At 34.8% G+C, this 24,580-nt stretch overlaps 6 protein-coding genes and 1 long non-coding RNA gene across 12 annotated transcripts; 2 read left to right on the top strand and 5 right to left on the bottom strand.

The window, feature by feature from the left end:
* The first annotated feature begins 31 nt into the window (after nucleotides 1–31).
* Nucleotides 32–6,502, top strand: LOC128879866 (cilia- and flagella-associated protein 36). The gene is made up of 7 exons (XM_054129410.1): nucleotides 32–167; nucleotides 290–465; nucleotides 722–912; nucleotides 1,020–1,311; nucleotides 1,391–2,554; nucleotides 6,030–6,267; nucleotides 6,362–6,502. The coding sequence occupies exons 1-5, from the start codon at nucleotides 59–61 to the stop codon at nucleotides 1,652–1,654; spliced, it is 1,032 nt and encodes a 343-aa protein (XP_053985385.1). The 5' UTR covers nucleotides 32–58; the 3' UTR covers nucleotides 1,655–2,554; nucleotides 6,030–6,267; nucleotides 6,362–6,502.
* LOC128879871 (uncharacterized) lies at nucleotides 63–1,479 on the bottom strand. The gene is made up of 3 exons (XR_008457711.1): nucleotides 1,350–1,479; nucleotides 1,010–1,201; nucleotides 63–888 (listed from the first exon to the last, which is right to left on the bottom strand). It is a non-coding gene; the product is annotated as an uncharacterized LOC128879871 (long non-coding RNA).
* Nucleotides 2,575–9,785, bottom strand: LOC128879863 (serine/threonine-protein phosphatase 4 regulatory subunit 3). Its single transcript, XM_054129404.1, has 5 exons — nucleotides 8,588–9,785; nucleotides 6,930–8,528; nucleotides 6,691–6,842; nucleotides 6,201–6,606; nucleotides 2,575–6,124 (listed from the first exon to the last, which is right to left on the bottom strand). Exons 1-5 carry the CDS (start codon nucleotides 8,783–8,785, stop codon nucleotides 6,038–6,040), a joined length of 2,442 nt encoding a protein of 813 aa, XP_053985379.1. The 5' UTR covers nucleotides 8,786–9,785; the 3' UTR covers nucleotides 2,575–6,037.
* A 1,485-nt stretch (nucleotides 9,786–11,270) lies between these two features.
* Nucleotides 11,271–14,766, bottom strand: LOC128879477 (E3 ubiquitin-protein ligase synoviolin A). 2 transcript variants are annotated; one of them, XM_054128649.1, is made up of 9 exons: nucleotides 14,614–14,766; nucleotides 14,260–14,493; nucleotides 13,885–13,977; nucleotides 13,655–13,807; nucleotides 13,300–13,590; nucleotides 13,008–13,222; nucleotides 12,706–12,923; nucleotides 12,252–12,624; nucleotides 11,271–12,175 (listed from the first exon to the last, which is right to left on the bottom strand). In XM_054128649.1, the coding sequence occupies exons 2-9, from the start codon at nucleotides 14,386–14,388 to the stop codon at nucleotides 11,866–11,868; spliced, it is 1,782 nt and encodes a 593-aa protein (XP_053984624.1). In that variant the 5' UTR covers nucleotides 14,389–14,493; nucleotides 14,614–14,766; the 3' UTR covers nucleotides 11,271–11,865. The 2 variants fall into 2 exon arrangements, with proteins under 2 accessions (XP_053984624.1, XP_053984625.1); XM_054128650.1 differs by having other exon boundaries at nucleotides 14,260–14,510; nucleotides 14,614–14,750.
* Nucleotides 14,767–15,035: 269 nt separating this feature from the next.
* LOC128879475 (rho GTPase-activating protein 11A-like) lies at nucleotides 15,036–19,194 on the bottom strand. 3 transcript variants are annotated; one of them, XM_054128644.1, is made up of 6 exons: nucleotides 18,359–19,194; nucleotides 18,087–18,279; nucleotides 17,773–17,947; nucleotides 17,631–17,703; nucleotides 16,800–17,557; nucleotides 15,036–16,727 (listed from the first exon to the last, which is right to left on the bottom strand). In XM_054128644.1, exons 1-6 carry the CDS (start codon nucleotides 19,052–19,054, stop codon nucleotides 15,473–15,475), a joined length of 3,150 nt encoding a protein of 1,049 aa, XP_053984619.1. In that variant the 5' UTR covers nucleotides 19,055–19,194; the 3' UTR covers nucleotides 15,036–15,472. The 3 variants fall into 3 exon arrangements, with proteins under 3 accessions (XP_053984619.1, XP_053984620.1, XP_053984621.1); XM_054128645.1 differs by having other exon boundaries at nucleotides 17,631–17,700; XM_054128646.1 differs by having other exon boundaries at nucleotides 18,123–18,279.
* A 252-nt stretch (nucleotides 19,195–19,446) lies between these two features.
* Nucleotides 19,447–21,760, top strand: LOC128879479 (aldo-keto reductase family 1 member A1-like). Of its 2 annotated transcripts, none has more exons than XM_054128652.1 (7): nucleotides 19,447–19,709; nucleotides 20,215–20,303; nucleotides 20,383–20,547; nucleotides 20,623–20,826; nucleotides 20,900–21,016; nucleotides 21,095–21,489; nucleotides 21,568–21,760. In XM_054128652.1, the coding sequence occupies exons 1-7, from the start codon at nucleotides 19,583–19,585 to the stop codon at nucleotides 21,614–21,616; spliced, it is 1,146 nt and encodes a 381-aa protein (XP_053984627.1). In that variant the 5' UTR covers nucleotides 19,447–19,582; the 3' UTR covers nucleotides 21,617–21,760. The 2 variants fall into 2 exon arrangements, with proteins under 2 accessions (XP_053984627.1, XP_053984628.1); XM_054128653.1 differs by lacking the exon at nucleotides 19,447–19,709 and adding an exon at nucleotides 20,011–20,095.
* LOC128879476 (DNA replication licensing factor Mcm5-like) lies at nucleotides 21,476–24,550 on the bottom strand. Of its 2 annotated transcripts, XM_054128648.1 has the most exons (8): nucleotides 24,300–24,550; nucleotides 23,979–24,234; nucleotides 23,722–23,894; nucleotides 22,925–23,606; nucleotides 22,414–22,847; nucleotides 22,081–22,352; nucleotides 21,767–21,999; nucleotides 21,476–21,616 (listed from the first exon to the last, which is right to left on the bottom strand). In XM_054128648.1, the coding sequence occupies exons 1-7, from the start codon at nucleotides 24,449–24,451 to the stop codon at nucleotides 21,770–21,772; spliced, it is 2,199 nt and encodes a 732-aa protein (XP_053984623.1). In that variant the 5' UTR covers nucleotides 24,452–24,550; the 3' UTR covers nucleotides 21,476–21,616; nucleotides 21,767–21,769. The 2 variants fall into 2 exon arrangements, with proteins under 2 accessions (XP_053984623.1, XP_053984622.1); XM_054128647.1 differs by lacking the exon at nucleotides 21,476–21,616 and having other exon boundaries at nucleotides 21,635–21,999.
* Between the last annotated feature and the right edge of the window lie 30 nt (nucleotides 24,551–24,580).

The following is a 24,580-nucleotide window of genomic DNA, read 5'->3' as shown; positions in this document are numbered from 1 at the left end:
GCGCGGATTCCATCGAGGATCGATCGTTCGCATAATAAAATTCCCGCATCAGTGCATAATGAACGACAAAGACGACAGCGCCTGGGTCTTCGACTCCCTGATCGGGTTTCTTCAGGGCCCGGTTTGGTCCGCGCCTCTGATTACCTTCATAGAGGAAAAGTCGCTCAGTGAGTCTCTTCGGCAACGATCTTTCTACGTCGACAAACGATTTTCCCGTTGGCTTGTTCTCTACGCGTCCGTCAACGTTGTTCGAAGCCTTTTCACTTTTGTTTTCTATGATCTCACGCAGTATTCGAAGCGGACATAGAGGAAAACGACGAGTACCAGAAGATATATCAAGAGTACAAAAATTTGGTGGATTTATTGCTCGGTTGTTTCATGGAAGACATGGGAATCACTCCGGAGCAATTCGAGTACGCTTGTACCGTGAACAAATACACGAAAATGCCTATACAGTTCCAACAAGTAAGTCGAAACGAGGAGAAACGTCGAAGTAGTCGAATTTTCCTGTCGAATTTTCTTACGCAACGGTCGAAGTAGTCGCCGCACGGATAGCTCTTTGCTTTTCGCTTATTGTAGAACGACATTTCGCTCCAACTTTCGCTCGCTTTACATAACAATTCCTGGAGAAAGGCGGTACATTTCTTTCGGCATACGAGAGTAACAAACTAATAAACATGCGAAACTTGTCTCGTAGTGACTCTTTCGTTATATTTTCTAGAACCTGTTCGAGCAGATATGGGCTGCGAACGAGTACGAGATATTCAAGAGGATGATGATACAGAAGAACTTGGAACTGCAGTTGCAGGCTCTGAACGTGATCGAGCAGAAGTACGGTCTGACGCCAGCCTCCTTGATGTATGAAACGGACGGATCGCACGACGACACCTTGGTCATGGAAGAAATAATTCAGTTAGGTTTTTGGGATACTCGAGGTTCTAGATTTTGGGTCGAAGGGTCTGAGAGGGTCTTCCGAGGGTCTGGGTGAATAAGAATTATTGAAATAAACCTGTTCACAGGAAACACGCTCTGGACGATGATCCAGAGGAAGAGCAGGATATAGAGGCGTCGGAGACGTCGCTGATCAAGGAGCACGAGCGGTTGACGGCCAAATACAACAACGAGAGAGCCCTGTTGGAAGAAGCTCTGAAGGCGTCGCAGCAGGACAAGACGCCGGAAACGGAGTCCCTGTCGTCGCCAACTGAGGAAGAAGATAAAGAACATGATGAAATAGAGAGTACTTCGAAAGTAGAAAGAACGATCCCGCTCGAACCGACGTCGTCGGACGAGTCGAAATCGGAAGAACAAAATGTACAATGACGTTCCGATAACGTGACGTGCTCTCTCACCTTTCAAGTAACGGTTCATTTTAGAGATCCGAACGTTTCAGGTGTCGGAGGAGGACATGAAGAAGAGGCAGGCTTATCTGAAGGCCAGACGAGACAAGTTGGTGGCCTTGAAGAAGGAGGCGAGAAGTCAACGGCTAGAGATGAATTCGACGCGACCGAGTTCAGCCAGGACGGTCGCCGAAGCGACCATAAAGGGGGAACGAGAACTAAAATTACCGATACCTCTGGAACCGTCCATACTTCAAGTACGCAAAGCACTCGCGGCTCGCCTCCAAGCCGAGGTTGTGCGTAAGCAAACGAACTAATAATAATCCTCGGAAATTTTGCGTACCGATTTCACTGAACTTCGCGATCATGCGAGAGGTAAGCTCGCGATGATAACGTTTCGCCGTGAAAATGGTAAGGATAGATTTTTAGAACTTGAACAGGGCGACGGGAATATTTCTTCTCGGCGAATTAAAGTATAAAGTATAAAAAGCTCGAATGAAATAATAACGCTGTACGTCGTAATGGGTAAAATACCGAGCCGAATTATAAAATAGAGGTGCCTTATAGACGCGTCCGAAACGATGAAGGAATGAGGAATTCTCCTAAAAGCTGTTTAGTTTTACATGAGTTCTTGGTAAATGCGTTCTTGGTAATTGCATCGACGGGGATAGTACTTTCTAAGTAAAGCGTTAGAAACATAGCGTTACGGTTGCACTATTTCCGCTCGTAAGTACCGATGAAATCATACAAAGATTTTAAGGTCATTTGCACTATTTCCTCTCGGGCGTTCGACGCGTCTTTCGATTTGATCGTTGGTAAAATTAAGTTACAACCAAAATGAATGTTTCGTTGTAATTATTTGCACGGCTGTCAAGAAAATCCGATCTATATAAATAAAAAGCGGAACGGTTGCGTTTACTGTTCGGGTGCGTCACCGATACTTTGTAAATCGTCAGTTTCCTATACTCACGCGCATAGTTGTATCCGCTCGGATTCCCTTTTACGTAAATACAAAGAAAACGTGAAACAACGTAAATCGTGTAACGTTAAAAATGCTTCAGCGAAAGAGACAAGCGGCAATGTACGTTGAAAAATCTTTTTTTACATATAATTATCTAATAGCATAAGTATTATAAATCACAATGACGGTAGAACTAAAACTGATGACGATTACATCCATACAAAGGAACGCATTTTCCTTCCGATTAAACATTGAGGTAAGTTACAACTCCGTTCGTTAACCAATTCTTCTAATTTTAGGTTTTATTTAATTAAATATTCTCCGCACTTCTACAACACACTTCTATTCCGTGTAACGCACATTTATCATTCTCGCGTCTCTTAGCCGTCCGATTATAAAGAACGAAATGGATTTTTGACGGAATACGAGCGACCGTTACTTCGACGTCTAGGATTTGTTTCTCCGTGTTACGGTAAACTGGCATAAAGAAAGTGTATCGATGTAAACCTTGTATCGTACAATAAACCGTGCTATTAATTCGCTTGTAATTCAACTAACCGAAAGATAACTTTGAAACATTATAAATATTAAAGAGACGCGAGTTCACGATTCCCGAGAAAATGTTTGTCGCTCGTACTCCGCTATAAATATCGCATTTAATTCTCGTCTAGCTCGTCTGATCAATCGTTCATACTTTACTGGAATAAAATGCAAAATATTCGTTTTTCACTTGCTCCTCCATTCAACTATTACCATACTACACACAGAACAGTCCATTATTTTTTTTTTCCTTATACTTGCTCTTAATTCACTCGTTTTACGAATAGCTTCTCATATAAAAAGTTGTCTTTTTCTGTGTATATATATATTTATACATACATATGTATATATATATATCAGAGAAAAAGCGTCTCGCTCTGTCGTTTTTTTTTATATATATTTTGTATATATATATGTATATATATAATTAAAACGCATTAGATTATTAACACGTGGTATTGTACAATGTGTGCAATGCTTTTTTTTTTTTTTTATCATGTAATTAACATTACATCGATGTGACGGTTGTAAAATTTCTATCTGCGATCCTCGGCACTGATCTTACACAGAATGTTTTAGAGTTTTCTCCATCGACAAGGGGACACCGAAATAAGAATATTCTCAACAATGATAAACGGTACTCGGTTACATATCGAACGCACCTGCTGTAACAAATCGTTCCGGAATACTCTTTTTACTTTTTATGCGTAACTTCGATCCTAATCGATCGAAAAACTTAAACTTGTCCATTCTCTAACGGAGAAACTTAACGTAGAATCTCGCCTCTCCTAAATGCTCGAATACTTAAATAACGTGTTCCTATGTAGAGACGTAGGAAGCCTCGGCTTGTACTCAAGATTTGACAAAAGGAATAGCAAAAATTATGTTAAATACGCAGTTCGAAGGCACCAGCAATGGGTGACAGGAACGTTAAATAAAAAGAACAGCAATGAAAGCGATGCGACAACGAACAAGTCTGAAACACTCCATATAAGTATGTATTAAATTTAGCTTAAATAGCATACACGACCGCGCTTTTTACTCTAATATCACTTCGATATCGATTCTTCACTTTTTTCCCCTCGCTTTTTCTCTCTCTCCCTCTCTCTCTCTTTACTTACATTCCCATACACGTTGACGACTTAGCGTTTCTTTTTCTCTGTCTAACAATATTATTTCGTCCCTTGTTATATCGAATAAATCGTGACTATATATGTGAAACACATAAAGAACAACGTTATTCGATATCCTCTTAATTAATATTTAGCCTTTGTTACATTCCTTTCTCTCTATGGTCAGTCCAAGTTGCACTCTCTGTCTTCTATGTACATATATCGCATTCAGCTCCAGTGAATTTGCCTACTTGGATATTCACAAGTGTTCTACTCGTATCGTAACTGAATTAACTTCCAAGATTCTGTTTTCTCTCGGTATCATAAGTTAATATATATATATATGCATGGGCGTGCATACGCGTACGTTATGCTATTTACGAAATATCCAATATACATACAGTTCTAAAGCAGTCTTAGAAACTCTGTTGGGTATCGGTTGTGTCGTGAAAAATCTATACATTAGCTTATAATACTCCTGCTTTTTTTTTCTTATGCTTTGTTCGAGTTAACTTAATCGATCGGGGGCACGCGTTAAAATAATATTAACGTAGAAAACATCTCAGTGAAACGACATCGAGATCAATTTAAAAAATATATAGATAAATATATATATCTTAATACCAGCCTTCTCGGTTGTATCGATAGTTAAAACTAAGTAGACACTTTTATCTGGAGCTGACTTAGATCAATGAACTTCTGTTTATCATGATATGACGTGTTAAAAATAAATTTTGGTAAGCGTCAGCCTACAATTTCGAGGTGTTAACGCTCTCAATGTTTTTTTCTTCTTTCTTTCTGAATCTTGAGTATTTGTTAACGGTTACGAGTCACGAAAGAAAAAAAAGATTTGTTACGTCGTTAGAAATAATTTAGATGAAACCACGCAACGTTATAAATGTATACATAATGAAATTTCGCAAGAATGAAGTTGCACAAATATACGTAATGATTTTTTTTTTTCCTTTTTTTTTACAAAGCACAATAATGCCAGGCGACCTATTCTGCCCATATAGTTACGAATAATTTATATGAATAGGATAGTTATATTTAATGTTCAAAAATTGCAAGACACTTTCACATTATACTTTTTACATCGAGGAATAATATCGGGCATGAAGTGCAAACTGGTAAATATACACAAATCAAATGTTTATTGTACAATTTCTACTACTTACATTGACAACCGAAAAGCTCATTTAAAGAACCTTAAAGGGAACTGAATTTGTAAAGGAATCGCATATTCTCTGCTTAACCCACGAATGGTTGTTTTACAATCGTTACAAATATACATATATATACAAACTAAATACTACTTCTGTTAAATTGGATAAAGTTTCATGATGTCTAATCCCCTTAAAGGACAGGTCTTAATTGCCCATCACACGAATTACGAAATTTATGGATGGCAAAACAAAACACTCAGTTGTTTTTTGTGCGGGTACATCATGTACTTTTACATGTGATTTTTTTTGTTTTTACATAATAAGTTTCTTCTTAGTAGATGTATGTACGACGTACAGTCACAATTTCATTATTACATGAATCCAAGCACACGCTCAGAAGTCTGTACTTGCAAGAACCACTAGGCCTGGCTAGAGTTTCTTAGCCTATTCATGAAATAATTTCTCCTAGTACATGGGGTGTTTCCAGATAACGTGGAATGGACTATTTCTTTTAAAATTTTTTTTTTTTACTGTTAACACTCGTGTGGTCATACATTGTTACACAATTTTACCATCGTGTTTCTCTTAAAGAAAGTTCTCTCTTCCTTCGTATCGCATTGGTTCATCGTTCGTTTTGCTTTTTCAATTACATACATCCCATTTCTTAGACCCCTTTCACCCACCTGCGTTCAGTACCGGTGCTTTCATATATTATACACAACCCAACACAACGAGGTACGTCAATTACCACCACATTATAAACACGTATCCTGGTGTCCACTCACTTAAAAAGAACGATTCATCTTTTAAGAAAGGTTGATTGTACGATCTCCGGATCAAGTCCTTTGTGCACGTAAGAGGGCCAACAATGGTAGTAGCGATTAAAAATCACAAATTTCTCATTCTGTTCCAGTTTGCCTACTATGACAATCTTTGCCGTTTCGGGGAAGGTGTTACCTCCGTGTCCTCATCTTCTTCATCCGAATCACCCTCGTAATCGACTAAGCCCTGGAAGATATTTTATTGAATACGCATTTTAAATCAAGAAATTAATACGTCTACAAACTATAAAACTGAAATTTACCTTTTTAAATAATGCAGTACCAGTTTTTTCTACCGAGCCAATAGGCGAATTTGGATTCACTTCCGAGGTAATCGGAGATTCGTTCGTTGCTGTTGTACTATTATTGATTTGTGATTGCTGCGAGGTAATGTTATTATTAGCTGTATTATTGTTCAACACAGATTGCTGTTGCTGTTGCTGTTGATGATGACTTTTCGAATCTGCAAGAGCAGGATTAAGTGCGGAATTTGAAGTTGACGACTGTTTCTTAGCTGAAGCCGGAGGCACAAGATCTGCTGCTGCTGCGGGCACGACAGCTTCACCCTCGTCAAAGTCTTCCTCTTCGTTGAACCACATTTCTTCTTCTTCGTCTAACTGTCTCTGGTCCCTTCTGTATCGACTACTACTTCTCAATATGGATGGAACACTGAATAATCATAAACATAAATATATATGACTTCCATGTTGAGAACAAATTTCAGTAAAAACTTTTAATAGAAGATCCGTGTACCTGTCAAGAGCTGTCCTGTCTCGATCCTTTAACTTGTCTTGATGTTGTTCATACCTTAATTTCAAAGCTTTAAACGTTTGTACATAATCGATTGCTTCCAATTCTTTCGAAAAATTTTCAACAACGTGTGAACATAAGGATTTAATATCCTCCTAAAAAAATAAAACAAACGCATGCATTAAAAGTATGAGCTATTGTAATTTTATAAAACTAGTTACAGTGATGCAATCTCCACTTACCAATTTGATGAACTCAAACATTTCAAGAATAGCAGAATCCAATAGATTATATCTTCCATTGTTTCTTACAAATGCATCGAATACAGGTGCAAATAAATTCCCCTTGATGATATATCTATTATAAAACTCATCTTTCAGAGCTACAATCTTTCTCATAAACCTCAGAGCACACAATACTAAAAACGTGTGTGTCGATTTCATCAAGACCAGTATCCGTTTGAGCAGATCTTTGTTTAATATGCAATTCTTAATGTGGTATGTATGATGCTCCACGCAAAACGATAGTAGTTCTAAAATCAAGCCTAAAAGCTGCACCGTTCTATAATCTTCCCTTGCCGGTCGCTCTCCAATAGTGTTTGCCAGAAGAGGCGCTATCAATGTTCCAATACTATTCTTGTAGAAGTAGTTCAAGAAATCAGTCTTTTCTGATTTGTTAACGGAAGCCAACATGTTCTCTGGATCGAGGAGCAGACGTAATACACCGGCTAGTTGTACTGCTCCACCCAACTCTGGATCAGTATCGCCGACGAGTTGAGCAACTATTACATTTATTAACATTTGGTCCTGTTCAGTATTATTTATTTGTTGTAGCGTATAATCTCGAACAACGCTCTGAGAATATTCCACTATATAAGTCAATATATCTATACTGGCTGTTTTTGTTTGGGCATCGTTCATTGCCAGAGTAATTTCTAATGCAGGTAAAATACCAAGAGCTGTTAAAGTTTTATAAAAGGCCTCCTTTCCTTGCGGTTGAAGATTCTGAGAAAAGTTACAAAATTCTTTTAAGAAAAGAACTAGATCGCGTCTTTTGCTGTCCGATGTTGCTTCATCTGTTAACTGACGGAATAGTTCGGTAAGGAATTTCTCGTCGTCCTGTATCAGGGTTACTATTTCAACCTTATTAAAAAATATAAAACTACTGAGTGTATTTAACATATTATCTTCGAATACACTCGGAGTTGGTAAAACTACATCCTGAATGTATTGAACTCGATACGTTTGATGAATTTTAGCCAGCAGTTCGGCGTTTGTAATGGGAATTGCTTGCTTAAATCTGGCTAACTGTCGAAGATATTCTCTATGCCTCTTTGGCTGAGGTAACGTTGGCTCGTATTCTAAACATCCAACAACATCGAAAATTGTATCATCGCTAAACATAACTTCAAATAATGTGTTTTTATTAAGTAAGAAAATATTTTTAAATATGTCATAAAGATGATGCAATCCTTCAATGTTTTCTAAATCTTCGCACGTGTGAAACAGATTTAATAGTTTTTTAATATAACCCTCCGCTTCTAAAGCCAATGCCAATTTATCTTTCCTCATTTGAGAAGATAAGCAATTTCCTATTAGTTCGTTAATATCTTCCAAACGACTCAATTCACATGGAGGCAGTTCTATGGGAGGTGCAGCATCCGACATGTCATCGAACCGTTCATCTTCTGACTCTTCTACAATATCTTGAGTAATTTCAACGGATGGATCTTTGCCTTGAACTTGACATATCTTCTCCCAGATTTCATCACAGCCAGCCTTTTCTTGAAAACTTAAGGCTAAATCAAAATTATCTCCTTCCGACCAAACAATTAATGTATCCTAAAAAAGAAAATAAATATATCTATCTCATATTGATCTAAAAATTTACAATAATTTACCTGTTGCTTTTGATATGCAGTGTCAGGCTGTATTCTACTCTCCAACAAAACAGAACCATCGCTCTCTGCTCTGACCAAAAGTGAAATTCCTTTCAGTCTATCTACATACGAAGAAGAAACATGACCTGTACCACGATCATCCCACTGTCTGTCTGCATTGAGTGCATACAATTTTACTCTTCTGCGTGTATCCGTCATATTGCAAAACTAACTGATGCACACTATTCAATATTATCACCAACAACCTTGCATCCCTTTTTATTTTCACCAGCTCTTTGGCTTTCCAAACTACCTTTACAATTTTTCAACTCTCCAATGAATCGACAAATGCACAACAATCCGCATGTATCGATCTGTCAATCAGACTCTTGTAACCCATTAAGGCTTTTTACTCCGATACAGACATTCAAGCGCACGCTTTCTTTAAGATTCTGACTTGTACATATGATTATTCTGGTCTAATAGTTTTGGTGAATCAAAGATACGACTGTCAATTAATAAACACGCCATAAGGAATCTTTGCTTGTATCTAATAATTAACAACAGACTTCACCGATCTATCTATTCGCTCAGCTTTCACCACTAATTGTACAATACGTCCTTTAACGAGCCTGGATGATACATCGAGTTTCGTCGCTAGCAATTCCTAAGATACGAAAGAGCAACAACGGACCGTTGACCAGCTCACATGCCTTGATGTTCGGTTGACGGAACGAGATTGTTTACCGTAATAGATGTTTATGCGCTCTTCGTTGCATAAGCCTTGATTCTTGCGCCAAGAAAACCTCACAGGACGCGCGGGAAAACCTCACGTCGTGCACGTTTTCGCTTTCACGTGTCGCAGGTATGGAACGCGACGGGATCACGAACGTGCGTCGAGTCGGTTCGAAAGGCCAGCTTGTCGTCGTGGAAGGTCAGGAGAGAAATTTGTTGCTGGGAAGACGGCACTCTGCGTGCTCTCTCACCGCTGTGTACGGTTCCCGCGACAAACGAAACCCAAATTAAACTCGGTCCTTTTGCGATACAAATACTCATCAATACGTGACTATTTAACTCGATCCCCTGCGGTACAGTGATCGCCAATCATGGCAGTTTCTTCGTTCTTATTAAGAAAAATCACTCTAAAATTGACATAGACACTGAACAGCCACAACACTACACTCCGCCATGTTAGATCACAACAACGCGCTACGGGGTTCGCCTCGTGTATCTCACGGCTTTCCGCGCGCAATACGATTTTCTACGTTCTTTTCCAACGAAATTTTCAACATTAAAATCCTCCAACTACCGATTAATCTTTTTTGCTGATTCAACGATTTATGTGATCTGAATTTCATTTCGTAATTAGAAATGTGACAATAAACGCAAATATCTATTCTAATGAAATCTGTGAAACATGTATTTATATACATATATTGATGTTTATATTGTGAATTAAAATCTTATCGATAATTGTGATTGATAGAAAATTACGTGTAAAATGTATTACATTAATGTTGTTAAATTGTGTTAAAAGGAATGAATACATTACTAATATAATACATTACTTTCTAGCAATGATAATTATAGATAAGATCCTAATTCATAATATGCATATTACTGTATTTAGATAGATGTGTTTCATGAATTTTATTAGATTAGATACCGGTATTCATTATTTCTACAATTATGAAAGTAAATTAAGATCGAAAATACTTGTTATCCCTGAAGAAGGTCAACAACCTCTGGCCGAAACGTCGGAATGAACGTGTTTTTCTAATGAATTTCATTCAATTACTAAAGAGTAATTGGTATTCTGTACTTTTTTTATGATACTAATATTTCGTACTTTATCACACTCCATAAACTGTTTCGAATAATTTGCAGTCAAACGCGAGTAACAATCGAATTCCTTATACATCATTGTATGTAGAATCTTAGTACTATTTTATATAGAATATTATATGGATTAAATACATATTTATGTCGTTTATGTTCTACAGTTATTGAATTAAAAGTCTTTAAAAGTATATGTATATATAATAACTAACATAAACGAAAACAATTTGTACATCACGTAAACGATTTCAGTGTTCCTTGGTGTTCGATGTTATATTGTATATTGTAGTGTTCGAATGTATAAAAAAAAATATGCCTCATTCAAAAATGATACATTGATATCGTTAAATTATACATGATTTAAGTTTAAGAAGATCTGATCTACTTTCGGTATAATCACATCGAGCTTGCGCATCTTCGGCGTAGAAAAATGAGGTTATAATTATCTTTCGACTGATCAATAAAAGTTTGCGGATAGTGATTATTCTTTTATGTATCTGTTTCATTTTTTTACGTTCGTAGATGCTAAAATCATAATGATATTATTATTTACATGCATTACTGTTTGCAACACAATTGTATGTTGAAATTTGTATAATAACGTTACAACATAAGAAATATTATTTATTCGGATTGTATGGTATTAAACAAAAAATGCAACATCGGTATGCTTTTTCTAACGAGTTTAATAATATTTTGTTTAAATTATGTAAACCTAAATCTTGTCGAAATTTTGTTAGATAATTTATTTTGTACTTGTTACATTCTATATTTTTATTCGAATTTTTTGTTCAAAATTATTACAGATAATTTTGTCTTCGATGAACTACAACGTATACAAATTTGTATAATAAAAACAAAAATATTAAATAGACAAATAAATTTATTATATATAATGACAGTTATCTAAATCGATTATATTACCACCCCCATGTACAAACACAAGCACTCCTTAAAAATGTACTATAATTCGCGAAATCTGTAGATTAACCTGAATGAAAAATAATCCATTAAACAATTTATACTACATTTCGAATATAAAAGTTATAGGGATTAAAAATGAGATTTGAATAACTTTTAGACAAAGAGTACAGAAGCAATTTAATGAATACAAAAGTTATGCAAATCACTTTGTGTAAAGGATATATACAAACACAAACTAATCGAGTACTTTGAAGGTACATGTAATATTTGAAACTCTATAATTTGCCTGTTTATATTTTTTTCTATAATAGTTTACATAAAAAAAAAAATAAGTGTCGTATATTTTTTTTTTAAAATCATTATTTTATACACAATTATCGATATTGTAATATTAACTTCTGCCTTTAAATTTGAGTTCCGAGCTCGTATTTATAATTGTTACATATTCCTCAAATATTTATTTGCAAACCAGGCCAGTCATTAATCAAGGTACAAACTATTATGTTACACAAGTTATCACATAATTTTACGAACATTTACTCTGTTGTGAGCTGAGTTGAAAATTTTTGTAACCTACGCCTCCGCAACATATCCTGTTCGCTCGAAGATTCCGTCTCATTCCTAATCGATGATTCTGGAGCGACATCGTTACTATTTGTGCCTATTAACGTACTCGTACTTTCACTGGAAGTATTTGTAGTAGGAACATTCGTCTCGGCTTGAACTTGTTGATGCTCGTTTTCAACTGTAGAGCATGTTTCTTTTGATGTTCCTGGTTGTCCCATCGAAGAAACATCCGATGCAACGTATCGGTTCGTATCGCTTGTAGCAGTTGGCACTGGAATGCTATAACGATAAACATTATACGATAATAATCAAGTTATTTAAATGTTATATCGAGAAATAGAAAGTGTTTACGAACTTAGCAGTTGCAGCTGCCGTTTGATACTGGTTCATCATCGCACTGGCAGCATCCAGTAAAAGCTGAACTCTCTGTAACGTTTGTATCCTAGCTTCGACGCCCTGCCGCAAATTACCTTCCATTGCTCTAAGTTCTTCTTCGCTCAGTTCTGTTAAATTAGGTGGCGGCGTAGGAATGGGAGGTAATGGTACCATCGTAGGAAAGGGGGGTGGAAATAATGGTACACCACCAGCTGCTAAATTCTGAAATGAAGTTGAAGCAGTATTTCCAGCGTTATTTTGATCTTGTTGTTGCGGTGTCGCTCCTGGAGCTTGTTGTTGCGGTGCCGCTCCTGGAGCTTGCAATCCAGCCCAGAATGCAGGTAAGACTCGAACTACATGTAACAAAAATAAATATCATAATTTTTCTCGTTAAGATTGTACAAAAATAAATATACTAAAATAAGAGTACATACCCATTGGATTGAATCTTAATGCTTGCGGTGCTTGATGCGCTTGTTGTCCTGCCTGTGGCTGATTCTGCTGCCTGGTTCCTTGGTTATTAGTAACTGGTCTTAATATGTTCAAACGGCAAGTAGGACATGTTTGCTGGCGTTGAAACCAAGAGCGAAGACAAGCGGTATGAAAAATATGATTACACGGTAATTTTTTACTCGCCGCTATCATCTCCTCCCTGCAATGATGCATACGCGTGAGTGTCTAAATTACATTTTTATTATTGTACTAGCATGGACTTCATACTAAAACGAATGTATACCTGCATATTATGCAAACATTATCAGCTGCAGCCAATTCTTCTGCTGTTGCATCTGGATATAGCGTATTCATGTTTCTAATAGCTCTGCGCGACATCACGATATCGTGGAAAGCTTTTTTAAAGTCTCGCATCGTATAATACATTGGGCGAAGTGCAAACAAGGGTAAAGTATACAGTTTGATCATGAGAGTAACAAACGCAGCATATAAAAGAACCTGATGTAAACAAATATATACGTTAAAAAATATTTTATATATAATTGAAGCATATATATGTGTAATATCTTTTTTACCCTCAATAACCCAATTATTAATTCTGTGTATAACAGAAATACTGGCTTGTTGTCCCACGGATTTTCACTTTGTAGGTCTATCGTATGTAGTATATACTTGACACTAATATTGAATACAACAGTTAAAAGTATAGCATATTCAAAACCAAATACAAGTTGTACAGAAGGACCTTTTGTGGCTGTTGTATTATATGCATAATGAATCATAGTTAAATTTATAGCAAACAAAAATCCCAGTAGAGTACCAATTCTAAGATGAAACAGCCATGTTATCACTGGGCTTCTTTCCATCTGAAAATGAATAAAATAAAAATTAAATATAGTAGAATTTCATTTTTACATTCGTATTACTTACATAATCTACACGATCTTCTGCTAACCAATGAAATGACTTCAAAAATAAGAGAAGCGTGAATAACGCTATAAATTTGGGACTGAAGTCATCTCTAAACACTGTAAATGCTAGACAAGTCTCAGTCACTGCATACCATACTTTTTCCAACAAATGCTAAAAATAAATAATTCTTCATATAGAACAATGTATATTTCAAAAATCAAGATTGACAGAATTTAATATATATTTACCTCAAGTTCAGCAGCACGTAGAGTACCAAAAAATATCTTCCGAAGAAAAGCATTTATCATAAACACTAGAATTAAACCTTGCGCGTAGATTACCTACATTCAATGTAACAGATACAAAGAAATTGTTAAAATCTGTACCATCTACTAACCCCTCAAGCATGAAACATAAAATGATCAGTTCATTCCATTTTCTATAGTAATACCATCTCAAAATTGATTGTTTAGACGTTAAAAGAATTTACATAACAGATTGTATGGTCTCAGTTGAATTTTCAAATACCTGTTGGCCATAAGGAGTAGGAAACTGAAAATCATATTATGCCTAAGGGGTTAAATTTAGTAAGAAAATTTAGAAAAGAAAACATCGAAATTTACCGTCATACTGGGGTTGGATTTGGTTATGTGAACTACTGTCGGATAAAATTGTTTTCTTTGATAATAAGCATTGCCTATTACAGCGCATGTTAACGCTGTACTTATCAACATTATTCCAGCCTCTCTCATCTTCGCGTCGATTACTTTTCCAACCCAAGGCTTGTTACTCTCGGACGAAATATTCTCTGACACTTATCGTACCAACAATTTACTTATCAACAGCTGTAGATTCGACTACAATCAACGAGGCGCTGTTATCAAAACGACAGTATCCGTAACTATCGCGAATATATTTACATTTACGATAGTATTTTCTAGAAAACTATCTGTCAAATACTATTGCTCGTCCCATACCTTATTTATCTTACGACTGAGACCGACTGAGACCAACCAAGACCACTTTTGCTTCACGAACAATATAAGATTTTTGTGTCATAGTTGATTTGTTTGAACATATAAAAACGTGTACTACGTTTACTTGACAGCCCGAGATGGGACAGACGGTACAACCTGATTGGTCGAACGTAAAAGAAACGTATTATGTTTATGGTACATTTAAACCACGTGGAATGCCTCGGCATTTGTACATTTACCTCACAAACAAAAATTATCTAATTTAATTTGTGATTAAATGAAAGGTGAATGATACAATATATATTAAAAATTTAATTAAAATTTACAAAACACTGGTACATTGACAAAATTCATTCTATAAATGGGTAATATACATTCTATTAAATGGCACTAATATAGGAATATCAAACAAGAGAAACATGTATACAAATACATACGCTTCTTTTTTATATTTAAAAGTATTTCGACAATATCATACCAAACACTACAGTAAAATTTAATAATAATAATATTTTATATAACTTTTTGGTGTGAAGAAAAATATAAAAGTTTGTCGTTTCTTTTCTTAAAATTTTCAATTCTTTCATATCAGTATAAATTATATAAAAATCATTTGATGAACTTACTCGGCTCGTACACTATAGGCTTATTAGCATTCTCCTTTCTATAAATTTGTATAACAACTTATTATACATCTAATTATACGAGCACTCTGAGTGAAAGTGTAATAAAAATATTCTGTTGCTTATATGGAATCCTATATTAGAATCGATACTGTTGTATTTATACTAATATAAAAGCTTGAAAACTTACGCTTAAATTTTAGAACACATTTTTAACAGATTTGTACATTGTCATACTACGCGTGTCTACTAACACTCCTTGGTGTTTTTAATATACTTTTAGGATTCTGGTATTTCGGAGTTCCCAATTGACTAACAGCTTTCAAAGGCGTTCTACGGGAATCTACATTGGGTTTTCTCGATAATGTCTTAGCACTTTTAGGTGTTTTTACAGTTAATGGTTTCTTAATATGCGGAGTTCTACATAGTGTATTACCATCGGATTTATACATACTTAATCTCGATTCAGGCAATATCGTATCCGTAGGTAATTGATTTATTAAAGGTAGGCCTTTTGCAACCACGTTTTCTTTCTGATGAAGTTCTAAATCAGATGCAACGTCGAGTTGCTTATTCATAGTTACTTGTAATGGATTGGAAACTTTCATACCAAAATCTTGAGGAATATAGTAACACAAATTAGTTTTTTGGTGATTTAAATTCGAAGCTGTGCCTTCTGTTTCCATAGCGATATGGGAAGGAGAATTTTCAAATATCAATTTTGTACTTTTATTCTTCATATTTTTACTCGATTTTCGACATAATTCAGTACTTTCGCAAGAACCTGTTAGAGCATTTGTAAATTGATTATTATTTGTACTTAGCCAATTGTTCTTTTTACTTGACACGGTGTTTTGGGCGTGTACTTTTGTTGTACATTCATCAAACAATTTAGCCTTAGCCAATACCATTCCTGCGTTCTGGGTCCTTAATTTTGCAATCGACGCACGGCCAGTTTGGATAACCGGGGTATTCGATTGATTTTTTGATTTAAAATATCCCTCGGCATCTTTCCAGGGCATATTCGATTTTTTCCAATCAGACTTTGGAGTCAATGTCGCATGCGCGTTGTTTAAAATAATGTTACGCTGACTATTCGTCTTTTTTAATTTTTCAACTTTTTCGTTAGAAAACATTCCTCCATCTGTAAGCTCGCTACCATGGAAAGAGGAAACTCGTCGTACTGTAGTGTGGGTTCGACTTTTTATTGGTTGAAGTGCTTCAGTTCCAATAGAATTTACACCATGTTTTGTTGGATATATCTTTCCACTATTAAATTCGTTGCGTACATTATTCAGTACGGCTTTATTTTTTTCTTCTTCCCAAAGCGAGGTAGACACAGGTCGTAAATGGGCGCGATCTTCTGTACGATTTGACAAAAATGCTTCTTCATTATGAAGATAACCATTATTTGACTCTTGGTTAGATTGTAGTTGCTGTAAATTCGATCCATGAGAAATATGCCATGAAGCGGTTCGTCTAACGCGTTTACTGCGAATTAAAAAAAAGATTAAACAATTTTTATAAATAATAAAAATTATTATAAAATTACGATTTATTCACCTCATAATCCTGTCTTGCGATCGTCTTCTTAGACTACCTATCTTCCGAGCACTAGGAGATCTTATGATCTTAGGCTCGCCTGATCTTCTTATTTTGAGCTCCTTTCCAAGTTTTCTAGCTAAATAATCTGTCGTCGCTGTACTTTCGATACAAGATTCTTCTAATGTTTTTTCATATGCAGTTTGTACTTTTTTCACAGAATGTGGCGACAAACTCGCGGTTTCCTCATTATTTACGCAACCGAACTCTTGAGAAAGTCGCGATTCAATTGCTGAAACCCTATTTTTAATTTCTTCGTATTCGCTTTTAGGTATCGTAACGTATTCTTCGGATTCGTTGCCCATAGACGTGACTTCCAGGTGTGAATATGTTTCAAAGTTATTTAAAGTCAGCTTTCCTTGTAACGGGTATGAGTGCATTTGATCGAAATTATTTAAAATTTGTAATTCTTCCGAATTTGAACTCAAGTGCTTTTGACGTTTATTAATATTATTATCATCTTTTTTTGTTAACAAGACCTGCTCGTCGCTATCGTCTGATAAATTAACATCTGCATCAATGAACATATTATTATATTCTGTGTGAAGTTCGTTTGTTGCTTCGTTATCTTTTAAAATTAATTTTAATTGCGAGGAACCGTCGCTATACGTTCTACATTTCCTTTCTGAATCACACGTATTAGAAACAGAACTCCAACGTCGTTCTGTATATAAATCAAAATTATTTGTAGATGATTCTGGATCTTCGTCTACAGTTTTCTAAAAAAAATAAAATATAAAATGTATAAAAAATATACATGGATTATTAAACAAGATATGTAAATATCCTTACTGGCTTCCTTGGTACAAAACGATCCAGACTAAGTCTCATTTTTTTGGATTTATCTGCTTTATCTACAACTCTTCTAAAACAGAGATTAAATAATAAAAAAAAATTTAAACATTATACATAGCAGTCACATTTAGACACTCACTTTTTCTTTGTACTTGAGGGATCCAAGCGTTCAACAACTTTTCTTTTTTTTATAGATTTATTATTTGATGCTTGTAACAAATCACAATTTCCAGAAAGTCTCTGATTATCAGATGCATTATCATCATCAGGTATAGTACTCTTGCCAACAATCTTTTTTAAACCATTAAACATTCCTAAACAAACAAGTTATCTAAATTAAAAAGTTATGTATATGTATGTATACTTGAAAAATTGGCATCCTATTTTTTATTACATGCAATGAAAGTTTATTATTAAGGAAATAAACTCCTATGAACAGATTCGCAGACATACTTAGATTGAGGTTGGAAGCACTTAGATGTGGCTTACGTGTAAGGCTTCCACTGCGGTGTTTCTTTTTTCTGGATTTTGAACGAGAATCAGACACATCTAATTCATTATCTGTGCTTCCAATAGTTTCCATAGAAATAGCTTGCATTATATGATCTGGTAACACTCCAATACCTTCTGCATTTTCAATTAAAGTCTATAATAATGTTTATAGAATAGAATGAATACAATCTAATATCACTAAAATTTATAATTTATTAAGATAAATGTATTACCTTGACGACAATAAAATGTAATTCAAGACGCATTTGTACAGCTGACATGGTTGCTTCCTGCAGAGGCATGATATTTGGTCCAATAACTTTTGCTAGATTATCGATACTCATTTTATTCTGTTTTTCATACAATGATACCTTCCTCAAGAACTCCATGAAAAATGCCAGAGTATTGAGGTGATGTGGTGGCAGAAGGATACAAGCTAACAATAATGCTTGTACACGATAAACTTTAAGCATGGCACAGTGCACAAATAAATCATGATAAGTAAAGGGAATTAACGGTTCCGGCAAGTCTCTAAAGAAGGTCTTTAAGCAATTTGCTACGTCGATTGCATTATGCTTTTCTCCCAAGGTTCCACCATTGTCTAAACGAACTATTAATTCTTTTTGTCGAAGCTGCGATCCCGCCTTTCTGAACAACCCTTCTTGAACGATATGTTTTTCTAAAAAGGTTGCAGCTTGACTGACAAAAACTGGCACGTGCACAATACCACCCGAAGACAGATTCACAACGTCCAACGGTTGATACGACAAAGGAGTCTTGAAAACTTTCTTCGATATATGTTTAATTCCTTCGACTCTTTCGGTTTTAAACATACTCTTTTTAAACCGATATTTAACGCCATAATTACGAAGATTGCTAACAACTGAATGATATACTGCTTCTTTGTGCATAACATCGTAAATTAACATGTTTATACGTTAAAGATCTAGATCGTTCAGTCATAAATTCTACTAAAATATTCTCTTTTTGTCAACTATACAAGAATATAATAAAGTTTTCATGTTTTACATCGAATGTAATCAAACACGCATTCGCCTTGAAGTACTTATCAGTAGTTTACTGTAACTGACGTGCAGTGTTGCCAACTGTTACGATCGACTAACTTTTGCAAAATAAAATGATATTTAACACGAATTTAAGACGAATAACATAGCTCTTCTTTTTTAATACCAAAAATTAAACGCTCGAAATGTTGTATGTACCAGTTGTCAGTATTTTACAAATTATATTTCAAAAAATGTTTTATGTTCTAAAGTTTGAAGCTAGAAAAAATATCGACCACGCAATATCGATAAACATTTCGTTCGGCAACTTAGCGCGGGAAAGTATTTCATAACTTTCCATCGCGTCTCTATAATTAATACGCATTCACTATTACGAATTCGCTATTAGGATCAATATTTCCATAAATCTTACAATTTCGAAAAAGCTTTCCAATGTTTTCCAAATGTTTACGTATGAATTACATATTAACCCATTATGGACTAACCTGTCCATCTATAAAATATCAATTCGTCAATTGTTTATTCGTAACAAAACGACGATACTCAATTCCATCATCGTGTATGTTACAACATTTAATTTATTTAATATTTCTAGATCAAATATTTATTTTGAAGATCTTCAAAGTACTCTCTTCTGAAGTTTATATCACGACGTGGAGCATAGTAACTGGATTATTTAAATTTTCCTTTTGTATTGCTAAATGGAAATATAAATCGAAATATTTTACTTTTAAAAATATCAACATTTGTCGTCGCGCAGAAATTGCTTGTTCGGAACTTCGAAAAAATGTTACCTTTAAAATTCGCTACAGATCAATATGTGTCTCTATGAGATATATGTTACAAGCTCTGTTCCTCTGAAAACGTGGACATATGTATTCAGAACAGTACAAGGCTGATCTAACTTTAGAAATTGATTTTGTATCTAAATAGCACAACCAGAAAGTAGTTAATTCTTGTATACTTAAAAATAATACATTATTAAAAACAGTTACAAACACATAGCAGTTAACAATAATAGTATAGTAAATTATTCAAAGAATTTTAACAATTATCTTTCATAGCATTAGGTCAATCAAAAGAAAAAACTATGCGCTTGGTACGATTGTTGTCAGGATATGATATGCCTACTGTGGGCTTGGGTACATGGCAGGTGATTTGATAATAAGTAACATTGAAACCAGACTTAAATATATTATGAGAGTGCTATAAAATTTTTCCTTTCCTTGCAGGCTAAACCTGAAGAAATAGAAACTGTTGTGACAGCTGCTTTAAACATTGGTTACAGGCATATCGATACAGCATTTAATTATAATAATGAAGAAGCAATTGGGACAGTTTTAAAGAAATGGTTTGCAGAAGGTGGAAAACGTGAAGATCTTTTTATTACTACAAAGGTAATGTCTATTACAAGATACAAAAATAATTTTTGTGTATGCTAAATGTAGGAAACATTTATTTTTTTTTTTTAGTTACCCCATTATGGTAATCGTCCATCAGATGTGGAAAAGTATATCAAGTTATCATTAAATAAACTTGGTTTGGATTATTTGGATATGTACTTAATTCATATGCCCTTTGCTTTTAAACTGAATGAATCTGCTTGTGCTCCAGCAACAAACGAAGATGGAAGTTATGTATTAGATCTTGATACAGATCCTGTTTCAGTGTGGAAGGTTTAACATTACGTCAATATTAATCAATTGTTTGTTAGTAAAGTATAAATAATTATTCTTACAAAACTTTTAGGAAATGGAGGAGCAAGTAAGAAAAGGTCGTACAAAATCCATAGGCTTAAGTAATTTTAACGAGAAACAAGTGATAAGGATATGGGAAAATGCCCAAATTAAGCCAAGTAACTTACAAGTAGGCATTAAAAAACCGAGACAAATATTTTATATACCGAATGGATCGATTTACGGATACTGCTTTAATTGTTATTAGGTGGAGTTACACGCGTATCTACAACAAAATTCACTCCGAGAATTATGTCAGGTGCACAATATCGTTGTAACAGCTTACAGCCCTCTTGGATCACCAGGAGCTAAAGTGCACTTCAAAACGAAATACCATGTTGATTTAGAAAAATTTCCAGATATTTTAGGGCATCCAATAGTACAACAAATAAGCACAGAATACGAAAAGTCTACAGCACAAATCTTACTACGATACTTATTACAATTGGGCGTTGCTGTAATTCCGAAAAGCTCATCTCCCGAAAGGATTAAGGCAAATATTGACGTATTTGATTTTGCATTAATGGAAGAAGACATGGCACGTTTAAAAACTCTAGATAAGGGTGCAAGTGGAAGAATCTTTAACTTCCTATTTTTTAAAGGGTATGTAGATTTATTCAATTTGGTATAAAAAAAAAAAAAAAAACAGCAGTCTAACATTTTTTAAATAATTTTTTTCAGAGTCGAAAATCATCCGCATTATCCATTTAAGGACGAATTAGTATCGTAACTGAAACAATTATCGATATATAGTTTGTGTTCTTGTATATTTATACATTGGAAATTTATGATATACACCACGCGTAAATGCACAATATCATAATAATAAAATGAAAAATACATAGTACATTAAATAGAAAAAAAAAGAATGTATCCTTACATTTCACTGGAGTCTGAATAACATTTTACGTTGCATACGATGCTGAAGTTCTCCACGACGTATCATTGTGTGTATAACTTTGTAAATAGCACGTTCTGGATACGCTTGCTTTACAAAGTCTTTGACAATATTTTGTTCGGATACTTGATTTCCGATAGGAAATCTACGTTTCAACTGTTTCTCGATGCGGGACAACATTTCGTGATCTTCGTCCGAGGTAAATCCTTCCGCGCCTATTAAATTGTTATTTATGTTTGATGTATAAGCATGCTAAGAATAAGTACATACATATTAGTTAATTAATTTTAGATTACCAGCTAACGATCCGGACATTGCAGCATCTAAAGTAGAAACTTGGAAAAGTCTGAGAGCTTCGTTGACGTGGAGTTCCGTGGCAAACGGCTGTAAATGCATTTTCGCTAACGATTCCGAAATTCTTATAACAGCTTCCAATTGGCGGACGGTTATGGGAATAGATAATCTCTTTTCAGTATCCTTCTCGTGTTCTTTCGTGCTGGCTCGCATTACTACGTAACGATTCTTTAATTTCTCTCCTGCCTCTTTGCTAAGTCTCGGACCGCAACGTCTATTAGGACATATAAACTAATTAGAAATCAGAAATTTCTTTTGAACTAATAAAGTCTTACGTTCTGCAATAGTGAATATATTTCTTCAGTATATGCAACGGTAGCTCTCCTTCCGCGGACACTTCCGTAATTTGACCAGCGTTTGTATGAATGTTCATCACATGTTTGGCTAACGTTATATCCTTATTTTGCTCGTGCTCATCTTTAACGATGAATATCATATCGAAACGCGATAAAATCGTTGGCATGAAGTCTATATTTTCTTCCCCCTTTATATCATCCCAACGACCGAATATCGAATTTGCTGCCGCTAGAACAGAACACCTAGTATTCAGTGTTGTAGTTATTCCAGCTTTTGCAATCGATATTGTTTGTTGTTCCATAGCTTCGTGTATCGCGACTCTATCGTCTTCTTTCATTTTATCGAATTCATCTATGCAGACTACACCACCATCTGCAAGAACCATAGCACCTCCTTCCATAATAAAATTTCTCTATAAATTAAGCAAAATTTCTTCATGAAAACTACACGTGTATATATAAATTAAAAGTAAAAATGTTAGTAACTTACAGTTACTGGATCTCTTAAGACTGATGCTGTTAGACCAGCTGCTGAACTTCCTTTCCCAGATGTGTAAACCGCGACTGGCGCGACTCTTTCCACAAATTTTAGTAATTGAGACTTAGCTGTACCAGGATCACCCAACATTAAAATATTAATATCTCCTCTTCTACAAAGACCATCAGGCATTCTTTTCCTAGATCCACCAAACAGTAGGCATGCTATAGCTTTCTTAATATCCAATACACCAAAGATACTCGGTGCTATACTTTTTGCAATTCTTTCATATAAATTTTGATCTGCAGCTAAACGTCTAAATAAGTCTTCTTCTTCGTTTGTAACAGTTGGATGAGTACCACTGCCTGTATCTTCTCCATCCACAGAAATACCAATAACTCTTATATATGGAGCTCGAACGCCGACTAATGTTTTATCTTTTGCTGCATTTCTAGTAGCAGCTTTAGTAACCTTTTTAATAGAATATATTCCCAAAATGAGAACTCTATTGCCTGGTACAATTCTGTCACATAAATAACGATCGCAATACAATTGCAAATGGCGTGGCATTTCACCTTGCGGTATTTGATCTGGTAATTCTTGTAATTTAAGAACTTGAAAATCAATACAATGACATTTGTCTGGCATTATGAAAAATGGATCCAATGGACATTTTGGTCGACCTGCTTGTTCTCTGTTTAAAAACAATTGCAAATATATTGAATGATATCTTTAAATATGTTTAATTTGTTATGTGTAATGTTATTGACGTCATTTACAAAATATATTACTAATTAAAGCAAACTTACGTTGAACATTTTCTAGGCAAAACATATCCTTCTAAACCAGGCTTGATAGAAATATTAGTTTGCATGTTTCTGCAAGAGCGACATTGTATAGAAATCTTTGTTGCTTTTGATCTAATTCCAGATGCAGAAATAACAATGCCAGGTATTTTGATAAGCTTAGAAACTGCATCAGGCTAAATAGGATCAATGCATTTTAATATGAGAAATTTTATATATATTTCTTATTATTATAAAAAGATCTAAAGAATGAATTTTACTTTCATGCCTCTCAAAGAACTTGGATGAGCGTCCGAAGACAATAATACTTGTATGTCTTCAACTTTCTCCTCCCCTTCGGGTCTTGGAGCAGTAAGTTCATCAGCCAAGTCTCTTGCAGCTTCTTCCAATATTGGTAAATATTCTGTTGGTTGTTTATAAACTTTCTCTGCAAGAGACTCGTCGAAAGCTGCTAAATCTTCCAAATTAACTTCCACCCAATACTGACCAAGATTGTAATTGCGTTTCAAAGTATCTCTAAAAAATAAATACCATAGTTATCTTAAAAAAAATCTACGTTAGAATAGCAAAATTTTAAGTACCTGTATTTATAGTTAAAATTTCCTTCGTGAAATTGCCTAATAAACTCCATAAATTTCTTTTTGAAAAATTGGAGATTAGTCTGAGATTCATGAGTATCGCCTACTGAAAAATTATCGGAAAAGAATATTCCTGGGTCGTCGAACCCTTCCATTGTTTATAATTTGTTTAAAATAATATATAATACATAAAGTAAACAGTAGTATAGGCCGCTATAAATTTGGCGGGAAACGGAAGATTTTCTCTCGAATGTTTCAACATAGACAATGAGATTAGGAGAAGC

The sequence above is a fragment of the Hylaeus volcanicus genome, chromosome 7 (assembly GCF_026283585.1).
Source record: "Hylaeus volcanicus isolate JK05 chromosome 7, UHH_iyHylVolc1.0_haploid, whole genome shotgun sequence".
Taxonomy (NCBI): domain Eukaryota; kingdom Metazoa; phylum Arthropoda; class Insecta; order Hymenoptera; family Colletidae; genus Hylaeus; species Hylaeus volcanicus.
The sequence above is the reverse complement of the archived record's forward strand: the minus strand, read 5'-3'. Positions and strand labels throughout refer to the sequence as shown.